This window comes from Athene cunicularia, assembly GCF_003259725.1.
Source record: "Athene cunicularia isolate RWA chromosome 2 unlocalized genomic scaffold, athCun1 chr2_part1, whole genome shotgun sequence".
Classification (NCBI taxonomy): domain Eukaryota; kingdom Metazoa; phylum Chordata; class Aves; order Strigiformes; family Strigidae; genus Athene; species Athene cunicularia.
The window spans coordinates 15,235,497-15,257,557 of record NW_020799095.1 but is presented as its reverse complement, the minus strand read 5'-3'; the positions used below and the strand labels follow the sequence as shown (position 1 = coordinate 15,257,557).

Below are 22,061 nucleotides of genomic sequence, written 5' to 3'. Positions count from 1 at the left end.
GTTTGTGTATTTGTCTTGAGTTGCATACTAATCATTAGAAAACTCTCACAAGCATTCGCTGCTTAAAAAGGCCAAGGAACTAAAATAACCCGATTAACTTTTGAACCAGTCTTGGCACAATGTGTTAAGAAACTCAGAGAAGAAAGGAAGATAATTCACAGCAGACCAGACACCACCCAGCTGAAGAATCCTGACTTACTGACAAAGCAGGTGTATCAGAAATAAAGGAGAAGGATTTCTTTTGCAGCCTTTTAAAATCATATATACTTAACACCTTCCCAGCTGTCTTTCTCATATTTATCATCTGAGGGGAACAAGACAGTAACGGTAGTAAGAAACTTGTTTCATGTTTCTTTTTTTCCCCTTGTATCTTATATTGCTTTCTTTCTGTTAAGATGCTGAGTTGTTTGTGCTGTATTAATAAAGTCTATTTAAAATCCATGCTTTGTAAATGTTTTCTGAGCAGACTGATATGCCCCTTCCTGAACATGTCCAGCTGTCCAGCACAGTACAATTTTATCTATGCAATCACATCTCCTGTTTACATTTCCTACCCTCTGTGTGCCTAGCTTTGCAACTCCGATGTCCTTCGGAGGTAGTCGCTTTTAAAAATGATGCGTCTTAAAACTGAAGGGGAAAGACCACTGGGATTACCAAATTTCTCAAAGACTTCAGGCTTTTGGGGAGTAGAGATGAACTCCTTGGAGAAGATGAGAAGTTCAGATGAAGTTTCTCCAAGCCCAGGACGGTAGCCCCCAGCAGATGCTGCCAGAGGCTCAGCTGGAGGGTTGGCCAGCAGGACGTGCTGCTGGGACCGTGGCTGTCCTCGAGAGCCTCCCGCCAGGATACGTGCTCCCACGTGGTGTGACACTGCGGGAACCTGCTGTTTGTGCAAGCACAGGAAATTAAAAGGCAGCTGTACTAGTGCCCAGATTTCCAGAGTTTATGGCAAGTTCCTTGGCCCAGTGATCTCTTGACCTTTTCTTAAGACCTCTGTTTAAAAAACAAACAAACAAAAACAACAAGATGAAAAATTTTGAACTATTGAACCGGGCCACAAATGCTGGTGGCTTGGCTTCATAACATCATAAATAGCCCAGGTAAGTGAGAACCACAAAGAGAACACTAATTTTGGTTTGTCTGGGTTTTTTTTTTAATTGGTGATTTCCAGTGTCACTTTGTACATGCAGAGTTGAAGTCTTCTATACAGGCGATAAAAGTTGTATGCATTTCTTGATTGCCTTAATGCATTATCATTATAATGCAACGCCCACCTTTATTTAACCTTTACCGAAGTACCAGTGTAAGTGCAGCTGTTGCAGTGCTGTCACTGGTGCAGATAACTCACGCATTTCAAACAGTCATGTACAGCATTTATCACAAAGCAGAGTGGCTTGTATGAAAATAACACCTTGATTTGAGGCTTTTAGTCCTGAATTCTGCACTTTCTTTGTTTACTTTTCTTCTGTTATACTCTTTTTCACATAACATTTAATATGCTTCTCATGGAAATTTGCTCTTTAAGCTTGCTAATAAATAAGTATATCATTACCCTGACTCATATCAGAGCTAATATAGTTGAACAAACTTTATGAAAAACAGAAGTACATGTACATTTGACAGCATGAATGAGCATCCATAAACACCCTACTTCAAAATCTGATTTACAGTGATAAAAAAGTAAGAACATACACTGAGGGGTACCCTAGACATGATGGTGGAAACAGTGAGAGGGAGAGAGGGGAAAAGAGGACAGGGTATAACTGGTAATTGAATGATGGCGGTTGGGTGGACAAGGGGATGAAAACAAAAAGACCTTCAGTGTAGAAAACAGAGTGAAAGCAATGTGTATGTGGTCACACTGTAGTTTCAGGCAGGTAACCAACACTGTCCCAGCCCCTTTGGGGTCACGCAGAGATCAGCCAGCAAGACAGAGATGAACAATGCGGAAATATGTTTCTTCTTTATCTTCCCTCCTTCTCTGATTTTCTTCTGGGAGACAGCTCCTTGGCTATTTCACAGTTTATCTGTACAGTTTGGCCTTTGTGGTCTCCAGTTTCAGGCCTCCTATGACTGCTTGCATTACCATGCATGAGCAGAGACACACAGAGCCAAATGTCTTAGCCTGAAGGTGAAGTTAACCAGCTTTTTTTGGCTGATTTGCTCATCTTGAAAGCACTTACTGAAGGGCCTCTGCTCCTTTCACCTGCAAAGGTGTATAGTTAACCTTAATGTAGCTGAAGTTATCATTCATGTGGATATAACACTTGCAAAGTTCACATTGCAATAAAAGAAACAGTCTCTATAAACACCACATCCAAGATATGCTTCGTGTTTATGCTGAGAAGGTTTAAAGACAAAAACCCTGAAGAGCTTACATGTAGGTTTAACAGTGCTAAGTCGAGGTAATTGTTACACGATATTCCTGGTTAGTGAAATTCAGTTTCCAGTAGCTTAACGTTGCATTTGTGATGGAGAGCAAGCTGCCATCCACAGCCACATGGAAGTCTTACTGGCAAACACTGTTTGACCTTTCTCTATTAAGACAGGATGCAGTGGTCCTATTTTTTCCCAGTCTGACTTAATTTAAAAAAAAAATCTCAAAATGGCCATCAGCAGCATGACGTCTCTTTGTTGGTTTTCACATAGAGGTGGGTGGGGATTTTTTTGTCCCAGTCCTGCTTACATATGTGATAGCGTAGCACCTAGCACCCCACTACATGTGGGATGCTGCCCACCTCCGCTTCCCTCATGTGAAGTATCGACACTGTGTAGAGTCAATGTAGCAGTAAGAAGTGCATCTCAATTTTCCGTAAGACCTAAAATAAAAGAGAATATCTCAGTTTCAAAGTATGCTATAGTTCACATTATATGGTTTCTGGATGTAAATCGCTGAAGGAGTGAGGAACATCAGAAAAACGCCATGTGCAGCAACATATGGGAACCAAAATAAGAAGGTAATTTCCATCAGTGCTCCACTGTGCTCCCCCTTGTCAGCAAAATAAGAGTCCAGGAGAAACTATGAGTGAAGACTTAATTCCCAGTAATGTCAGTTAAAAATATAGAATCCCCATTAGCAGTGGGACTTGGGCGTTATGCAGGGGTGGGTGTAGGAGGCCTTGGCGCTCACCCACAGGAACTGTGTAATGAAATATCTGAGGTTCTGAGTTAAGTGTTTTCCCAGTTACTTCCAATAGCTCCAGCAGGCATGACTGTGCCTGTCTAACTTATTTTTCATGTACTTGAAATAATGATTGTGACACATGCCCAACTTTGAAACTAAAAAAAGTAAATTGAAGGGTGGGTCATTGCAAAATAAGGAAAAACAATGATTTTGTCTTTCTACTGATTTAGATTGAGCTGCAGTGACTCTACCTACTGATGACCTGACCAGAGATGTCAATAAAACAAACATTTTAATGAGATTTTATTGCTAGCATATCTCTAAGTGAATAACCCATCCATCAAATAATCCACAAACTGCAGATTAAGCAGCCATTGAGCAGGTCCTTAAAACCATGTTCTTGGATAACCCATATTCTTCAAAAACCAACGTAAGATCTGAAGTGAAGGTGTGTGAAATATGAGGAGGGATTTGGGGGCTGGAAAGAGTAGAAAATGGGAAAATCAGTTGCAGTAGAGCTTGCGGAAGAAAAGGTGATTTGAGATGAAACTCCCATGGGAGTGCCATGCTCACATATTTATCCCATTTTACAGCTTTTTTTTTTAGTTTATCAGATAATTTGCAGACTGCACACACAAAAATAAAGGATCTCAGCTGCTCTTCACAGCTTGATCATACATGAAAAGTGAAATTTATAAAAATCTCTCAAGATCTTGCTATGCTATTTTTGACACCAAACTTCAGACTTTTAGAAGTGAGTAGTTCTCACAGTAGAAAACAACTCTACACTGTCTGAAGATGAGATGTCTGTAAAATGTTTCAGGTTGTCAGGTTTGCTGGTCTCGATTTGTGTAATCTAGTACACCAGGAGTGCTCCAACAATTGCAGTGGAGGGATTAGCACAGCACTTGATTTACAAAGACATCCTGTGGTTTCTTACTCCTGTCAATTAGCGCATTATTATTCCATGAATGATGAAGGCTCTGCGTATAATTTCATTTGCAAATTAAACGTTTCCTGTTAGCCTGTAACAATACCTGACAGTTAAATAGAGGTATTGCTGCTGGAAGCAAAATGCTGACCAGAGGAAGCTGCTTAAACAGAGGCAGAGAAGGCAAGTCAACAATAAGCAGATGTTTTAAATGAAGGACACTGCTAAGCAGATGCGTGGCTTTACATCTGCTGTTGAGTGAATTTCCTGGTATTTGGAAAGGCTGATAGATGACCCGTTGATTCAGACACAAAGATACACCTAGAGTACCCATTCACTGGTCAGGGCAACAGGAGGTCTGTTGGATTTTTTTTCTCCTTCAGAATGATCATTTCCTTCTCATGGTCTTTCCTACTGTTGGTATGTGACATTAATGCAGTTATAATGTCACCAAATGAGGAAATCTTTGCAAACAATGGGCAAACATATATCTAGGTGACCTTCATTCATTTTGTACAGTAAGAGGCATGTGCTTTTTTACTGAGAGATGAGATTTAGCCCTTAAAGTCAATGATATGCAGAAATAATCTGATAGACTCTTTCTCTCCCACTGCCTGCAGTGGTCCCAGTGGAACAAGGTTTAATTGGTAATACTTTTTTCATTTTAAAGCTGGCAAAGAGAAAAAAAAAAAACAACCCCCAACAAAAAAACCCTGGCCCGAAGTGAAGACAGCTCATACCTACCCAGGGAGATATGTTTTACATGTCAAATATCCAAAATCCTTCCCATCGCAATCTTCAACTCCCTCGTGTCTGTAGCCATCTCCACAGTAAGCACGGCGGCATCCTAGTGAAAAATACAGAAAGAAATACCTTCAAGGCACTTTCTATGTAAAAGAGGCAGGTGAGGTAAGTGGAAGTAGGTTTTTAAGGGTAAAGTATAAAACAAGGCATTTTGGTGAGGGCATCCTGTAAGGACAGTCTTGGGAGGAGCAATATTCTTCACTACAAAGAACATGCCTTTCATAGCCTAATTTCAATGACCAAGGGAAAGAATGGTTAACTATTAAAATAATTACTACAGAAACACTAATTACAACAGCATTTATTCTAATAATTATTATTACTATAGATAATTACTATCAAAACAAATCAAATGAAGCATAAGATGCAGTTAAAATAAATGATTTGAGGAGGTCACAATTTCAAAAACACACCCTGAGGTCATTAAGTGTTTTGAAAATCCCAGCTGAGACCTTCACCTAATATTCCAGAGTATCTATGCGTGTCTACTGCAAGTGAATTCCCACATATGAACAGAATTATGCAGACCTATTGCCTGTCTTTAAAAAAAAAAAAAAAAAAGTATGTAACAATCACCAAAAAGGTGTTTTTCCCACTTCTGACCCCTACTGACTTGAGCGTGAGTAGGCCTTGTGACATTTTTTCATGGTGAACTTGCATGTAGGCTGCAGTAATTATGGGTTTGTTTGCTATTTTAGCAATTAGACTTTTCTGTCGATGTCTTCAACTTTTTGAGTATGACTTTATAACTTGAACAAATTAATTTAGCTAAAATCCCCTTGGGAGACACTATTAAGCAATGGATTAAAATGACACTCAAGAATAGGGAGTTTATGAGTTAAAATGGGTTTTTACAAATAGAAATGATTAATTAATTTCACCAAGGAAACTGTTTGTTAGAAATTGATGCTTCTAAGAACAATGAGCCTATTTGACAATTAAATCCACCTAACATTTAGTTACCTTTTTTGTTTTGGTTCAGTCACAAGAGCAGAATGATGACAATGTGCTCATTTCCAAGTAACTCAATGATAACTCTTTGGGTCACAGTGTCAGAAGTCTATGTATTGCAAGACCTTCATTGACCTGAAGCTTTGCCCAGTGTATAGCACAAAGTAACACAATGTGCCTCCAGACACACCATGTACAATTTTGTAGGCACTAGAACTAATGAACACTATTTTCCTGCGTGCTTGTTTCCCACAGTTGATTGCAAATTCTAACCACATCATTTTCTCATGCTTGGAGCCTGGAGTGCTCATGCTCTCTCACTGGACTACTCTGCAGTCAGGCAAGCTTAGAGAAACATTTATTTACATGTGTCCCTATACCTGTTGCAACTGAATTGCCTTTGAAATCTCTTTCCTGTTGTCACTGAGAAGTTGGCTGGGATTCCCAAGTTATAAGGGAAGGGTGCTGATGGATAAGAGGATGAATAGTTTATGTAGCTGCATATATCTCATTTTCAAAGTCAGGCTAAAAAATGGAGGGCTATATAAATTAATAATGTTGGCTGATACCTGTTTTGAAGTGTGAAGAAGCATCCCTTTGCTAGAACCAGCAGAGTACCAAACCTGCTGTGTGTCAGGTATAGATGGTGTGCACTCTGGGGAAGGAATCAAGCAGTAAAAGTAACTGAAAGGTAGAACTGAAGGTTTCCACAGCTGCTTGTATGCTTATATGCTCTTTGCTATCCACAGCCAGCAAAATGAAAGGAAGCTTGACTAGACAGGAATCAAATGTATAATCCTAGTAGTGAAGGTAGTGTGTTGTCACCTTCCCTATGTAAGGGAGTAACAAAATCCAAAGCGGTTTTACTGCACTCAGAATCTAGCTTACTATTAGAAACAGACAGCTTCAATGTGTATCCTAAGGGGGTTTTGTGGTGCACTGCAAAGGTATGCTACATCTTTTGACCAGAAAACCAGTAGCCTCCAGGGAAGGTGTATATGTAAACCAGCCACTGGATCTGATCCCTGAAACATGGTGGGTTTGCTCTGACTGCAGACACCTCTTCTCAGAGGGGTGGGTACACAGTCCTCAATGAGGATGCATAAGAAGTACTTGGCATCACCTCTGCCTTGTGCTGGGGTGTGGCACCCACATGCATGAAGGACCTCCGTTTTCACACTATGGCCATTGTGCCTCCCTCTCCCCGTGCCTGCACTCAGAAAGCTCCACTGGGTGAAACATTTGTGTCATTTGCACAACAGTGTACCCTGTGAAAACAATTAATGCACCTTCCCTGGAAGAAAAAGGCGGCTCTTGACATGCTGTAACTTACTTATACAGTCATCAGTCACAACCGCATTGCCATCATCACACTCTTCCCCATCCTGGACGATCCCATCTCCACAGGTCCCGCCATTCTCGAAGCGGTAATCCACAGGATAGAAAGGGGTGAGCTGGCCAAACAAACACACAGCAGTTACTGAACTGGACCACGAGCAGCCTGGCTAGTTAGCAGAGGTGAATGGCTGTGGGAGGTTGATCCCGCAACCGGCTTTTCATATCCTGCTATTTGGTGGTTCACAGGGTTTATACAGAATCTGATTCAAAGTCCAGTGGACACAAGAAGGATGCTGCTGATGATTTCAGCAGGACTTAGCTTAGCTCCTTGAAGCGACAAGGAAATATATGGGTTTGGTTTACAGGGTTTGGTTTTTTCTGCAACTTTGTACCCTGGTGAGTTTTGCCTTATTTTGTATTAAGTAAAAAATGCTCTTTACTATCTTAATTCCCAGAATTCAGCCCCAGTTTGTTCACCAGTGCATCCTGGTTCACAGGGAGGTTAGCAAGACCTGCAACACTGATGAGTTAATGCCTCAGTAATTGACTCCTGTAAGCAGAATTCACAAAAATACATGGTTGTGTCAGTACTCGAAAATGAGCTTTCTCTTCAATTGCTTCATTGATTCTGTATGACACCTTGAGTACAGAAATATGTTCTGTATTTAAAAACGAAACATACACCCACAAGTCTTCCGAGACCACAGTCATATTTTCACCTGGATTGGGAGCCATCCAAAGGTGTCCTTAAAATACAAAGATCTCTGATCTCTTCTAAAAGCTAAGGCATTTTCGGTGTTTAACCGGTCCAACTCTTCTTGATTATTCACCACAAAAATCTGGGACACAGAAAAAAAGGTGATTGGTAACCCTCTCGAGAAGTATTCTGGATTGCCATGGAATCTAGTTTTTCCAATTGACATATATATCTGCAAATAGATAAATGATTACACAGAAGAATTATGTGGTTGTTTTCAGAAACAGAATGGTGTGAGAACTTACACCCATGGACTGTCAGGTCATAAGAGGTTTCTTTACGACTGGTAAGAAGTGACATAAGTTTCCAAAGGAGAATGGTCTTTCCTGAGCACCTAGCTATGGCTCCAGTGGTCCCTGTTTCAAAATGCGCACCCACAGGTAATGATCATGCAAGTACTCATGCACAATTATTGCTGAGAAGAAGAGTCAGATGATCAAATGGTTAGATGTCGGAACAGTTGCAAAATCTATATGGGCATAAATGGTTTTTGTGGGTTTGTCTATAATTTTTAGGCATGCTCATGGCCACAAATAAATAATGCATTGCTCAATGCAACCTTCACTTTTACCACTTTGTTTAGATTTAATTGGCATAGAAATGCATGTTTCTTGATATGCATATATTTTAGTATATGAAGCCACATCTTCAATTAAACAGAAAAAAAAAAAAAAATAGTTCAAAATGGAAAAGTAGGACGAGCTGCTCTCTTAGCAAGTTTTTTATGTCCCAGTCACTGAAATTGGCTGTAAGGGGCATTAGGAAATAATCTCTTCCTTCAGCATCTTAATCAAATTAATTTTAACAAGATTCAAACCATTTTTAAATTAAGAAAAAGCAAATGGAGTGCTTCTGAGGAAGATGGATTTAGTGCTGAGCCTAATCCCCACCAGCATAATCAGAATTGGCTCTTTTTAAAGCAAATTATCCTGAAATTTTTTACATAGCCGAATATTCCCATAGCCCTCAACAAAGGCCAATTTCATTAAAGAAGCATTGAAGAAAAATGCCCTCAGCTTGAAAGAAAGCAAAGAAACAGAAAGCCAGCAAAGAACTGATTCTGTAATTGTGTTCAGGAGCTCAAGTTCCAGCTCCAGAGCTCTAATTTCTCTTGAAATCAATAGCAGATCTGGGCTATCTGAAACTCTCTCTTACAGATACCAGCCTTTGAAATTGTGGAAGATTCAAAATCCGAAATGAATCGTAGCCAGTGACAGAAAAACAGCGCTTTGTTTCCTAGCCTCGCCCCTCCTCTGGCAGTGCTGGCAGCGGGGGAGCTGACAGACGGGGGGGTGGTTGCACTGGGGACATGCTGCAGTGGGGTGCTGCTTTGGCAAACACCAGGATGGGGGGCAGAGGGCACCATCTCTGGGTCTTTTCTGCCTGCAGCTATTGAAACCCTGACAACAGTTTTCAAGTGGTACAAGGCAGGCTTCAAAGCTGCTACATGGGGATCTGAACAGAATAAATATAAGCAACGTTTAAGCTCCTGCTCTTGACTTTCATGGGAGTAAAACAAATGAGGCAGGCAAACGGGGAACACTGCTCTCTGCAAGCGCTCAGTTTTCAGAGCTGAGGCTGGCTTCTTTGTCACCTTGCATTTCTGAGCACAAAAAGGCGCTTGATTGTCATCAAATGACTGTTCGTAGCAATAGTGTAGGGTACTTATATTTTAGGTAGTTATTATACACTCCTATTACCATCTTTTAAGATATAATATGGAACTGTGCCTTATTCAGGAGGGTGATAAGACCTACACAGAATATTGCAAGCCTTATATCTTTTCCTCTGCGCTCTCCATGCTGTGAAGTACACGATAGTTTTTCTGCAAAAGCATGCAGCCTGATGTGATATGCACCTTCATTTCATGCACTTTCTTCTCTCACCATCATGTGTTAAAATCAACGGGGCTTTTTTTTGTAATGTGACACAGACGGGGATGAGTGAGCAGCTGACAGGACTTGCAACACCCTCATGCAAAAGATTGAGTTCAATGACCCAGTTTAATGGACAGTGTTGTGAATATGTCCCTTTCACACACTGTAACAGCTTCCTGACAACATGACAGATGGGCAACTTAACAAAGTTAATTGCTGCTTATTGTCATTCAGGGACAACCAGACGAGCAATCCCCACTTGCATGAGTGGAGTGACTGGGCTATGCTGGTACAGAACAGCAAGGTGGCATTTTCATTACTGATTAAGTGCTACAATGCACAGAATAATAGGGCAGAGCCCCGCAGAAAGACAAGTACAGAAATAGTATTTACAAAGACCAAAGAAATCAGAGATGAAAAACTGCTGGGTCACTTTCCACCAATGACTTGTCCTTTGAAGTACTTTGTCCAATTTTCTCATAAAAATGCTTTCAAGAAGGGTAGAGATTGAAATTAACTATATAACATGTATGTCTACCCACAGGAGCTCAGAAGTCTGACTCCCACGGTTTGCAGAGACTCCTTTTTGGTTCGAGGTAGAGTGTCTATGCTTAGAAAGTTCCATCATATACGCAAAATGCCTGGTTCAAATACTCAATTCTGAAATCACTCTCTTTGCAGAAGATATAAAAAATAAGCAAGAAAGAGATGCTTACTTCACTGACCAATCTGAAATATATTTTGTTATACTGAAATAAAAAGAACAGATTATATATGTATAGTAGGAGATGAAAGAGAGGGCATCCTCAGGCTTGAAAAAAGGTTTCTAAACACATGTTACATTACTGATGGTTTGAAAGAGTTGCATTTCAGTACCTCAATCACACAACCCTTGGACTAGTTATGAGACCAAACTCTGTTGTACCGACTGGAATGCAGAGGTTTTGGATGCTAGAAATCACACGCTGCCCATATACAGACACCTCCCCTGCGCACCACTAGTGAGTACACCACCTCTTACAATAAAAGTACTTAAGAACAGCTCACATCCTCTCCCAGAACATTTGCTTACTGCAGGGACTTTTGGATAACGGTGTCCAAGCACGGATTCCTCATATGGTGGGTTATTCACATGTTGTGGGCCTCTGCAGAGACATCTCCCTGGAGGCCCTGGAAGTCCTCTTTCACCTTTTGGTCCTATTGCGAATTGCCCTAGGAAGCAAAATACCAGGTTGCCTTGTTATGAAGTTAACACACAATATGTAAACTCAGCCTGAGTGGAAAAAGTACAGGTCAGGCAGACAGATGCATGTACCTAAGTTTTCAGATATGCACATCTCCCAGAAAATCCACTGGGAACTGAGGGAAGGGATTACCAGAACCACCAATTCCAGCACTTCAGGAAGAAGACCCCAGTCTGTGCCACAGTCATATTATTTCAGATCACACTTAGAATTTTTCTACCAACTTTACAGAGAAAGAGAGAGACCATTTACTTAGAATAAATGTCATCCTGTTTGAAGATACAGAAATTCAGGACACGATGAACATACCAATCACTCTACACCTATGCACCAAGTTTAGTAGAGTCAGTCTCTGTACACATCTACGACACACTGGACTTGTGCATTTGTACAACCACTTGAGTAATGCTGCTTGAGGTTTCTGTACAGGAAAACCCAAGTAAAGATGCAGGAGTGCTACGAATAAAAGTTATAAAAAAATGATGCTTTTTGACTTTCAAACTTTGGCAAGGATGTGCTACTCTGCAGAATTAGACTATGAGCCAACATGTTCATACTGCAAGCAGTGACATCATTACATAAAGGTCTTTTAGAATCAGAATTTATATTCTAGAGGAGAAAGATTAACAAGCCTAACACATAAACTTTCTGTGGATGGAATAAAGCCTTTAAAAAGTAATCTCAAGATCCTGACTGCCTTCCTATTAGCATGGTGAACATTCTGCCCTCTGAAAACTTTCAGCTAATTTACTCAGGACAAAGATGTCTCATAATGGGAAATATGAGATATGTGAAGATCTTGAAGCAGGCCTCAGTTTCACAGATGTACCATTTCCACACCACCACAAGAAGAGACCTCCTGCCCACTGATGTATGCAAGGGAAGAAAAAGGGAAAACAAAATGGAAGAGGACATTGAACAGATCAGCTGCAGTACAAGCAGCTGTTGTCCATTTGGAGCAACAGTAGTTTCTAATAGGTTTTGTTTTTCTTTTCAGATACTTTATTATTTATCCAAGTTGAGAAAACTGAGGCTTCCCTGTCACTGAACACTGTGGGTTGTGTATTGTCCTTCATGTCTGTGCTTGGTCTCACAAGCTGCCCAGAGTTCATGTGCGTGCATAGCTTTGAAGCCATACAATTACCAGTTGTGAGATTTTTCTTGTGATTTCTACAACATGTACAATTGCAGTGAGCATACATCTCCAGCACTTATGTACAGAGAGAGTTTTTCTCCATTGCTTTTTTCCCCTCTGACTCCTATCTATTTTCTTCTCTTCCCTTCTTTCCCTAATGCCATTGTGACTTGAGTCTCATCTGTTTTTCTTTTACAGAGCTGCACAGGATGAGTATGTCCTGGCTGATTAGGAATCACAGTCTTTCACTGTAAGCCAGGATATCTGGAGAAGCCACAGACCTTTGATGATGAAGATTAACCAGTCCCTCCAAGGCTGCCAGATGTCTTTTCATCTACCAAAGTCCCACAGGGACCACATAGGCTTTATTTTAAACAGCCATAATGCAGGCTTTAAAGTAAGGTATAGAGCCCAAGAGTGGCATGACTTGTCTTCAGGAGAAATCCTCTCCTTGCTTTCAGTGGAGAAGCAAATGAAGCCCTGCAGCACTTTTTGTAAAGGGGCCTATGTAGGTGTATGGGAGCAGGGACACTGTTTAGGAGATCACCTCATCTCCTGCTTACCTGATCCTGAAGGTCCAGGGGGGCCTGGCTGGCCAGAAGGACCAGGCCTTCCAGGTGGACCCATGATACCCGCAGGTCCAATGTCTCCCTTTAGTCCCTAGGAGAGAGGAGACATCCATTTATTTGCTATTAATACCACACAACCTCTTCCACCCAGCTCTGGCCTCCCTTTCAAGAAAGCCAAGACTTTTGCCAATACAAGCATGCAGCATGAGCTCCATAGTCACCACCCCAGGGAAGAGGTGCTCTCCTCTTCTACATGGAGACTGAAAAGCATGTCCAGGCAGGAATTCTGCTTCTAAACGTGAACGGTCTCAGAGATCTGCTCTATGTGGAGTCAGGAATCACCCTGCTCTGACTTAAATAATTTGATAGCTTTTCTTTAAGGATGTCTTTTAACACCCGGCAGCTCTCTAGGAGTCAGTGCAGCTCAGAAAGAAAGGGCTGGTGGAGCTGAAATAGCTGACCCTGGAAATCCTTAGTTAGTGCACTAATACACACTGTGGGGAAAAAAGAGAAAATTCACTAAAGAGTCTGCAAGGGCTTCCACAGTGACATTTTCCAGTCTTAGGGTGCAGTCTTTCAGAAGCACACTAATGACTTTGAGGCTCACAGTGTTTTCAGAAGTACTTAAGGTACCTGGACTCCTGCATCTCCTTGTTTTCCACCGTGGGTATAGCTATGTTAACAAATCATTGCAAGGAAAGCAAGGGCTTGGCTGTTTACAAAGTGCAAGCTAGTGTGTGACAACGCCATACTGACAAATCGTGTCCCTCTGGTACCTTATCACTCAGTCAAAATGCTGTAAAATTACCTATGGGAGACGAGCTTACACACAGTTACCATACAACAGATAATATTCTGTAAAATCAGCCCTAATTTTCCTCATGGGAACTTGTTTGTGCAGCCAAACCCTCAGGCATTTGGAAGTTTCACCCTAGAACTGCTCAGCACCTTCCTATTTTTGCTCCTTAATTTAATATGGCGACACTTATTAAAAATAACTATGTTTATCTTCATACTCATATACTCGCCAAGGCTTGGATTTCTCAGTTTTGTATTTCAGAAGTGTATTACATAGCTTAAACTTAAAATATCTGGTTTTATTGTTATATAACATAATACATTATTCAGAATAACAAAAATGATGTGTACTAGGTAAGCTTTCTTTTAATGAAAAGGTGATGAATTCCTTGAAGATGGTGTAATCCCAGGTTAATCCACGGGCACATGACAAGTGGTTGCATGTCTAATTTCAGAGTAATGAAGCATAGATAGCAATACATGCTAAAATAATTTGTTGTTATATAATATGTTGTATCCCATGGATACGTTTGAATGTCACTTGCACCATTTCAACAGAGGAAGGTTGATTTTGCCATGGCCCATAAAGTACTAATTGAATATTTGCCTTGTTTAATCCTATTAGGTAAGATCTGTGCCATCAAAACATTCCAGGATTTATGTGAATGTCAGCGTTGCTGATCCATAATTACTTCTTACATTATGCAACACAGAACTATCAGACCAGGATTTTGTAGTCCCAAAGAAGTCTGTGGGAAATCTCTTTCCCCTACACAAGAGCAATCTGGCAGACGCGAGCCAGCACCAGCTGGACATGTACTGCCTGAAAATGAGCTGTCTTCTGTGTCTCCTGCTTTGGAGGACTGATTGCTTAATGCCTTCTTGTTTAGCACAGATAAGTTAGATAATAGTGGCATAATAATTAAATATTTTTGCCTTGTCCTTTTCACATGCACCCATGGCATTCATGGCTTTCCCATGGACAATATATTCCTCTACTTTCCTTCAAAAGGAAGCCCTATATAAATCCCTAAGTCATTCCTCCTTATCAAGACTGAAACCCTAAAGTTGCTCCTTTGGGTCAGTTCCCAAGTTACAAAGCTTTGAGTGTTATATCTCAGTTAGAGGACAGTGAGGCTGTGACTTGTGACTCCTGGCCACCTTTTAGGAAGAGCCTGCCCCAGAGGCAGGGGAGAGTTGAAGAAGTCAGTGAGGTAATCAAGACGTATCTCAAAATGGAAGTGGAAGTAACACCTTCCTAATTTAGCTGCTTTTATCTAGGGATGTCATCTGGATCAAGAGACAGGAAATGGCCCCATGTTGATGGAAACTATCCTCTCAGCTGAACAAACAACCAGACAACTACAGCACTTAAAGGCAGCAGCCAGACCCAAAGAGTCTTAAAAGCTACTCCCAAATTATTTCAAAGGATTAGAAAAGAAGAAAGGAAATAGCTAGTTCACCAGTTACTGAGAGGAAAACCAGTTTTCATGCAGAAGATCAAAGCTGAAATCACCTTGTCAATTCTGGCACCAGAAAGGGATTTGTGTATGGAGCCTTGGGCCTGGAAATCCTAATTTAGGGTTGGAATATAGGTTTTTTAGTCTTACTGATTGTTGCCTTAAATTATGACACGCTTTATATCACCACTTTTTGATTAAGACACTATGTAATGTGACAAAATGTCTAAGGTCAAGTAAGGAGTCCACTGTGTTCAAATTGATCTGCAAGCTCTGCATCTTCTCTTCACCTTATGCTTTGGAAAGATATTCTGTGCTTATTACTTTGGCAGGACAGCTGAGCAGAGTTAACAACAACAACAAAAAATCAACAGAGCACATAACAGCTTTTAAAACCCGACAAATCAAGGACAAAAAAAAATATTTCTTGTGGGTCATCTAGCTAACTTACACTGGACATACCTTCCTTACTTGGTGAACTATTATTCTCTCCCTAACACTCAGCTTTTAATTTTTCCCCACACTGATTATTCTTTTACTTCAGATATTAGCTGATGGCATGAAAGTAACAGTGAAGCAGGTATGTGCCTCTGTTTGCAATGCTCAGCCATAACCAGACTGTAAATAAAATACTTTCAGCTAAGCCCATTAACCACGGCATCTACAGGCTCCTGTATCTGAGCAGACGTATATTAACACCAACACCAGTGTAGTGAGAACAGGTTCCCTTCCCTGTTAGTCAGCAGAAAGAAACAGGCTCTGTAGGTGACAATCCAGAGCACCAGCAACTGGTCTCGTTTGTACGCCCAATATCATTGCTTACAATAAATACAAAAGGAAAGGTGCACTCAAAGAGGCCCATTTGGGTGACTTGAACAGGTAACTATACCGATATTGCTACCTCCTCCTTGGAAAATGCTATAGTGGAGGAGTCGGTATCAAATTTACACACAATTCCTTGACTTCACAACTCATCTGAAAAAAATAGCATAATTATTTTGAGCTCTAAATAAGGACTGTTTTTCAACCATCTAATTCCTGAACATCTTCCACACAAGACTACCATCCCTTAAGGTCACTCACTATGTGTCTTCCTGACCTTTTTCAGAGCTGAAGAATCTGTCCCTGGCATTCAGTACCATGGCAAGAACCACCATATAAATATCCAGTCTAACAAATCAATTTTGGTTTAGTGTTATCAGATGAAACAGGAGAAACACAGAGTGTTTCAGCATTTTGGTTCTTTGAATGGTGTGTTGGACATCTCCAAGGCCTTGTGGTTCTGCCAGCTGATCTGTGTTGACCTCGACACTGGGGCCTGGGCAAAGTCTGACTCAGACAATTTGGATGGTGTGGACAGAAAACATCCTCCAGGCAGGCCTGGCAGCAAGGGCAGAGCTTGAACAGACACAGTGCATGTGTTAGAACCCAGGACTATATTATAGTGTAATACAGGACTGGGGTTTGAGGTATAGACCAGTGGCTTTCATTGCCATAGACCACATAGTAGTTTAATCCATTACAGCAAACCATTCTCAGTGTACAGCTACTGCCAGTGCACACAAGCAGTGGTTTTGCTAGCCGTAGTGTAGCTTTTTGCACTAGTGAGCCAGAGAGAAAACTCATGGACAGATGATGGGACCTCCCTTGCAAGATGCTGACACTGACTCTGCCCAGAGCTGAAGTGAGGAGGAACTGCTTCTTGTAACATTCACAGCAATCCCTCCCTCAGACCCCCAGAAAGCCAGTGTTTTGCTACATACCTTCCTTCACGCATCCCAGGAATCTATTTTCATGAGAGACAGAGAATGGGACCTGGGCAGGCTGAAATGTGTTGAATTTTAGATATATTCCATTTATCGTTTCGCTCTGCCTGTCTGCCAGCTCCCTAAGTCAGCTTCAGGGTTGGGATCTACGAAGTGTAGGGCACCACAGCATTACATCTCACACTGTTTGAGACCTGGACCTCGCACCAACTCTCTAGCCATCAAGTGGGCCTGGGACAATAGCTCTGTGTTGCTTAGGATTCAAAGGAGGGGTTCAAGGTCTGCTCAGGTTGTACTCCACAAGTTCATTACCAAGACAGGAAAAATACAACTCTCCCCATGCTTCATGGCCAGGGAGCTGAATGATACAGATAAGGCTTCAGCCCGAAAGCTGATGTTTTAACTCCTGTGTAGCCTGTGCATGGATGTGAGGTGTTTCAAGGCTTCTGTCTGCTCCCTGTGTGATAAAGTGCATGGTACCACAAAAGCACAGATGACACGGTTGTACGCCATGACCACAGAGATGACATGAGACATGGGAAGAGCAAACACTGTGGTCTTACTTGTTTGCCTCGTTTTCCGGGTCTTCCAATAGGTCCTCTGTGTCCTGGTACTCCAGATTGTCCCTTCGGGCCCATCTCTCCCTTGGTGGGTATGGAGGGAAGGAAGCAGGATGTAAGTACGTGGTTATACCCACCTTATACAAGATAGCAGACGGACAGTGCTTTTATTCACATGACTGCTCTAGATAATGCTGACACTGTTTCTTTTTCAAAAATCCAAAATTACAATAAAATATTTTAAAACAAGCATAAAATGAAGAAAATATCTCTTACAATTTACCTACATTTCTCTGAAATACCCTTTCCTAAAGAGGAGTCTAACTGGAGAGATCAGAAACATGATCAGAGACTTGGAGAGGTCAAGGCTAGCAAAACTCTCTGACCCATTGGCAATATCTTGCTATGCTGTTATGATGCATGTGCAATAAAATCACGCAGGGAAAGGGAGAGGAATTCTCTCATCTTCTAGCTTCCTTAGAAATGACCACCATTTCCTTATCCTAATTTCAGAGATAAGATGTGATTATGTCATAAAATTATCCTCCTTTAGGCTTCCTATACATTGGACATCATCTGAATTTTGCTTGTTTCTCAAGTACAGAATAATCATGACATAAAAACTGGCCATGGTTGTCGCTGCTATTTGTAGTAGTGTCATTGTGATTCAGAGTATCAAGAAGGAAATATTTATTAGTTTCAAATTAATAAAACCCAAACAATTAGGGCAGTTATGAATCTATAATCAAGAGTTTGAATAACTTAAACAGAAGGAAGACTATGACTAAGCCAATGTTCTGGGGAAAATAGAGAAACAACAACAGAGTTTTCACCTAAGATAAAAAGCCTAAGGAATTTGATCAAGTCCAAGTAGTGTTGGTCACTGAGTGAAGCAAGACCTCCAATGTCTTATGCTTTCCAGGATGTCCCTGAAGCCACTTATTGACCCTGTGTCAGCACTTAACACAACTCCCCAACACATCACACTCACTTACTTTTTGTCCCAGCATTCCAGGGAAGCCTATTTCTCCCTGCAAAAGGAGAAAAGTAATCAAAGAATGTGGAGTGATCTTTGACAAAGCAGCACCTTCCTTGGAAGGAAGAAAAACAAGTGCCCTGGACTGATATCGGTTAAAAAAACCCACTCTGTGATTCATCACTGTGAGTGATGTGGTAGGTGGAAAATTCTAAGCAAAATTTTACTGTAAAGCCCCTTGTACAGTAACACTACTCTGTTCCTCTGCCTCCTGCTTCCTCTCCTCCAGCAAAACATTCGGATTGTGCTTTTGTCTACAGGCAGCTGTCACGACCTGGACAACTTCCGAAGCCTATGTTTGCGAATGGCATTTCTCTGTTTACATCAAAAGCATTTTATTTTTCCTTTCTTAGTTAAAGGAACCACCAATCCACCCCCTCCCCCCTCCCAGCATTATCATATCACCAGCTAAAAGCATTTTGGCAAGGTCTTGAGGTTCTGGACTGCACAGGCCAGGAGAGACTGAGGTTACCTCCAGGGAAATCCCCCTCTGGCTCATCAATCCCACTATGCGCTGGGGGGCATGTGGACACAGAGGCGGCCCCACTGCCCTCCTATCATGTAGGACGTTCCCTTGCCACTCTTCCCCTCCCAGGAAGATGCCTCCAGGCTCCCTTCCTCCACACCACTCCAGTTTTTTGCTATCAGAAGTACACTGGTTCTTATGGGCATGTTCAGCTAAAGCTCACAACCATTTGGAAAAGAAAATTACCTGGTCTCCTTTGACTCCTTTGTCACCCCTGTCACCTCTGGATCCCTGGAGAGAGATAACAGGGTGACAACAGCTTAATTGCTACCATTTTATGAGGAAGTAAAAAATATTTCTCCTAAACGAGACATTGTTTGGAGTCACACATAATACAGCAATATCTCCAGAGTGAGGTATATGGTAGATACTTTAAATTTTACCTTATTACTTTACTTGATACTATAACATCATTAAGAGTAAGGCTTGTAGGAAAAGGTAAACATTCTCCTTAGAAAATTATTTTAAATATGTGCTTTCCTGGACATAATACTTCCAAACTTGATTTTTTTTCCCCAGTTGGCTTTATCCAAGTTCAGGTCCCACTGTAAGGACTTACAGTAAAAACTGTCTCTGTGCCAAAGTGTATATACCCTAAATAAACCAGACCAACAAGAATTATTATAGCCATTCTACAGATGGGGAAACTGTAGTGAGGTGCACTGTAGTAACTTGTTCACAAGAAGATGGGGTGTAAAACTCACTTCTTCAGCATCCCAGCCCAAGCTTGTGCTCCTTCTCAATGCTTGTTTTCATTTCTCAGTGGGACCTTTAGATTTCACGCCATCAACATTCAGTCTCATTTCTACAGTTACTTTTTTTACATAATTGTTTCCAATTGTTAAATTATACATTAATCTATTGTCACACTGACCTTTTCTCCTCTAGTTCCAGGAAAACCCTAAAGGGAATGATAGATATTTTAATGCTTCTCACTTTCAAAATCACCCAAGAAGCCGGACTTTCAAACTTTAAAGTGAAGAAAAAGAACGAAGCACAGATAATTAATTGCATCAACTTGTAAACGCAAATGAATATTTATAGCTTCTAAAATTGCACTGAAACAGAACTATGAAATGTGAATTAAAGGCAAGACAACTCAGCCCAAAAGCCAGTGTAAAAAAGCCAGGTAAAGCCAGCATGTTTGCTATTGCTTTAAAACCGAAACAAGGGAAATAAAATGTAACTGAAAGTGAATAAAGCCACAATTAATAATCTAAAATCATTTTAGTAATAATCTTCTTCTTCTGGTTTGTTTTTTCTCCATGGAACATCCTTAAATTATACTTAAGTAATCTTCTAATGTGAAGATTACTATAAAACTGCATTTCTCTTTAAGAAATATATAATAAACATCAGTGTTCAATTTTTCTTTCCAGCCCTTTATTTCAATAAACTGATTATATATTTTTTTCAAGTACCTTAAAATGTTGTGGCTTAAATTTTTAAAGGCAGAGGATATGTTATAGACGATGATGTGCAGATACTAGAACACCAAGATCAAATTTTGCTTACTATCCAACTGTCAATACATATGCACGGTTTTAGTAGAGGACCAAAATGATCTCCACAGTCTTATGAGGTGGGTGAAAAACATTGCAGACATGATTAAATGCTGCAGATATGCTTAAGAATTCCAGTTTTCTAGTGGGATACAATTATAGATGAGTTTTGCTTTTAAAATGAACTTTTGCATCACAGTAATTTATACCAAAGCAATTTTATGAAAAGCCAAAAACACAGCCAAGCCCAGCCAGACAACATTATCTTGTTTGAAGTAGAACATATTTTTTTAGCTGTATTAGAAAAGATATATCTTGATAAATGCTTTCCAGCAAATTCATGAGGGAAGCAGCTGTCAGCAGAGCGTTAGAAACCAATGTCTGAAAATGCAGCATTTGGTTAACAAACCTTGGAGCCCATTGGTCCTCTTGTACCTGGCAATCCCATCACACCCAACTCTCCCTTTTCACCCTAAAGGGGTCAATAAAGAGAGTTATTGATTGTGGCTCTCTGATGAGGTCATATTTGAATGTCTGACAGTTTAGCGGTTCAGGTTTTATGTCACCGAGTTGAGACAAGCCTGACCTTGGCATAGCACTGTAGTCAGAGGTCTATACTGCAATTGCATTCTGTCTGAGTCCTCATATGTTATCTTATTCTTCTATTTGCATTTTCTTGGGCGCGTAACGTGCTTCAGTTCTGCCAGATGTTATTAAAGGACACACAAGCAAATTAACAGCAACTGTGGATCCTTTTTCTGCATGAAGGTGCATTGTCTCTACTCAGCATCACTTCCACAGAGTTGCAGAAAAGAAAGGTATTTTGCTGCAAGACTTTAGGGCTTGGGGAGGCACACTGACTACTTTTATTGCAGTTCTGAGACATCATGTGTTTTACAGTGGTTTGGAGCCAGTAAATCATGAAAAGGCTTTACAACAACTTCTCTGGCTGCTGTCAGCTAATTATATCTAGCGTGAAATACAGAGCAGTCCCCACAGACATACAGCAGCGCTACCAGCATAATACAGTTGGCTCTCATTCTCCTTTGGCTTTCACTGTCCTAGAAATGGAGAGGATTTTCACATTGGCTGCTGCCCCAGCAGAAGTTCAGAAAAGACTTGAAGAAACAAAGTAGGAGAAATAAGGACTGGACCAAGGCTGTGTCAAAGAAAGAGAAGACGAGTAAGGAGACCTAGCTGAAGAAACAGAAGGCATAGAGATGGGAAAAAACCCTGAAACCAGACCAAACAGCAGCTTACTGGAGATTTACAGCAAGAAGAGGATGCAGCAAATGACTGTGGTGAAGATGAGTATCTGGAAATACCAGAGATGAGACGAAGTGAAGGAAAAGAGAGGCACAACCAGTGGAAGAGAGCACAAAGATCTGCTGGCCTCTATTAGACTGGAGCCTTCGTTGACAGGCATGAAACCAAAATTTATAAAGACCAGAAGGAATGAAAGTGTGAACCCATCTAAAGAACAGAAGAGACAGGTATCAGATGAGACAATAAAAGCAGAAGAATTGGAATCAAACAGCAATTAGGACTTGCAGTCAAAATATAGGAAAAAGTATTACTACTGAATGTGAGGGATGCTTATAGGAGTGTGATGAAATAACAATAGACAAAGAGGAGATAAAACCAAAATTAGGAAGACTTCACAAATAAAACTAGAACTTATAT

The 22,061-nt window shown here is 40.8% G+C and overlaps 1 protein-coding gene across 7 annotated transcripts in view; it reads right to left on the bottom strand.

Moving 5' to 3' along the window:
• Window positions 1–361: 361 nt before the first annotated feature.
• The window catches only part of COLQ (collagen like tail subunit of asymmetric acetylcholinesterase), a 41,949-nt gene continuing 20,249 nt past the window's right edge, over window positions 362–22,061 (bottom strand). For 3 of the 7 annotated variants that reach the window (XM_026842737.1, XM_026842740.1, XM_026842744.1), the window contains 11 exons: window positions 20,788–20,850; window positions 19,751–19,777; window positions 19,063–19,107; window positions 18,310–18,345; window positions 17,318–17,398; window positions 12,725–12,821; window positions 10,855–10,994; window positions 7,868–7,987; window positions 7,144–7,264; window positions 4,800–4,902; window positions 362–2,819 (listed from right to left, as the gene is read on the bottom strand). In XM_026842737.1, coding sequence (XP_026698538.1) covers window positions 2,750–2,819; window positions 4,800–4,902; window positions 7,144–7,264; window positions 7,868–7,987; window positions 10,855–10,994; window positions 12,725–12,821; window positions 17,318–17,398; window positions 18,310–18,345; window positions 19,063–19,107; window positions 19,751–19,777; window positions 20,788–20,850 — 903 coding nt within the window. In that variant the 3' untranslated portion in view covers window positions 362–2,749. Of the gene's footprint in view, window positions 2,820–4,799; window positions 4,903–5,316; window positions 5,399–7,143; window positions 7,265–7,867; window positions 7,988–10,854; window positions 10,995–12,724; window positions 12,822–17,317; window positions 17,399–18,309; window positions 18,346–19,062; window positions 19,108–19,750; window positions 19,778–20,787; window positions 20,851–22,061 lie in introns of those variants that run through there. The other 4 variants (XM_026842742.1, XM_026842739.1, XM_026842743.1 and 1 more) reach the window with 4 other exon arrangements.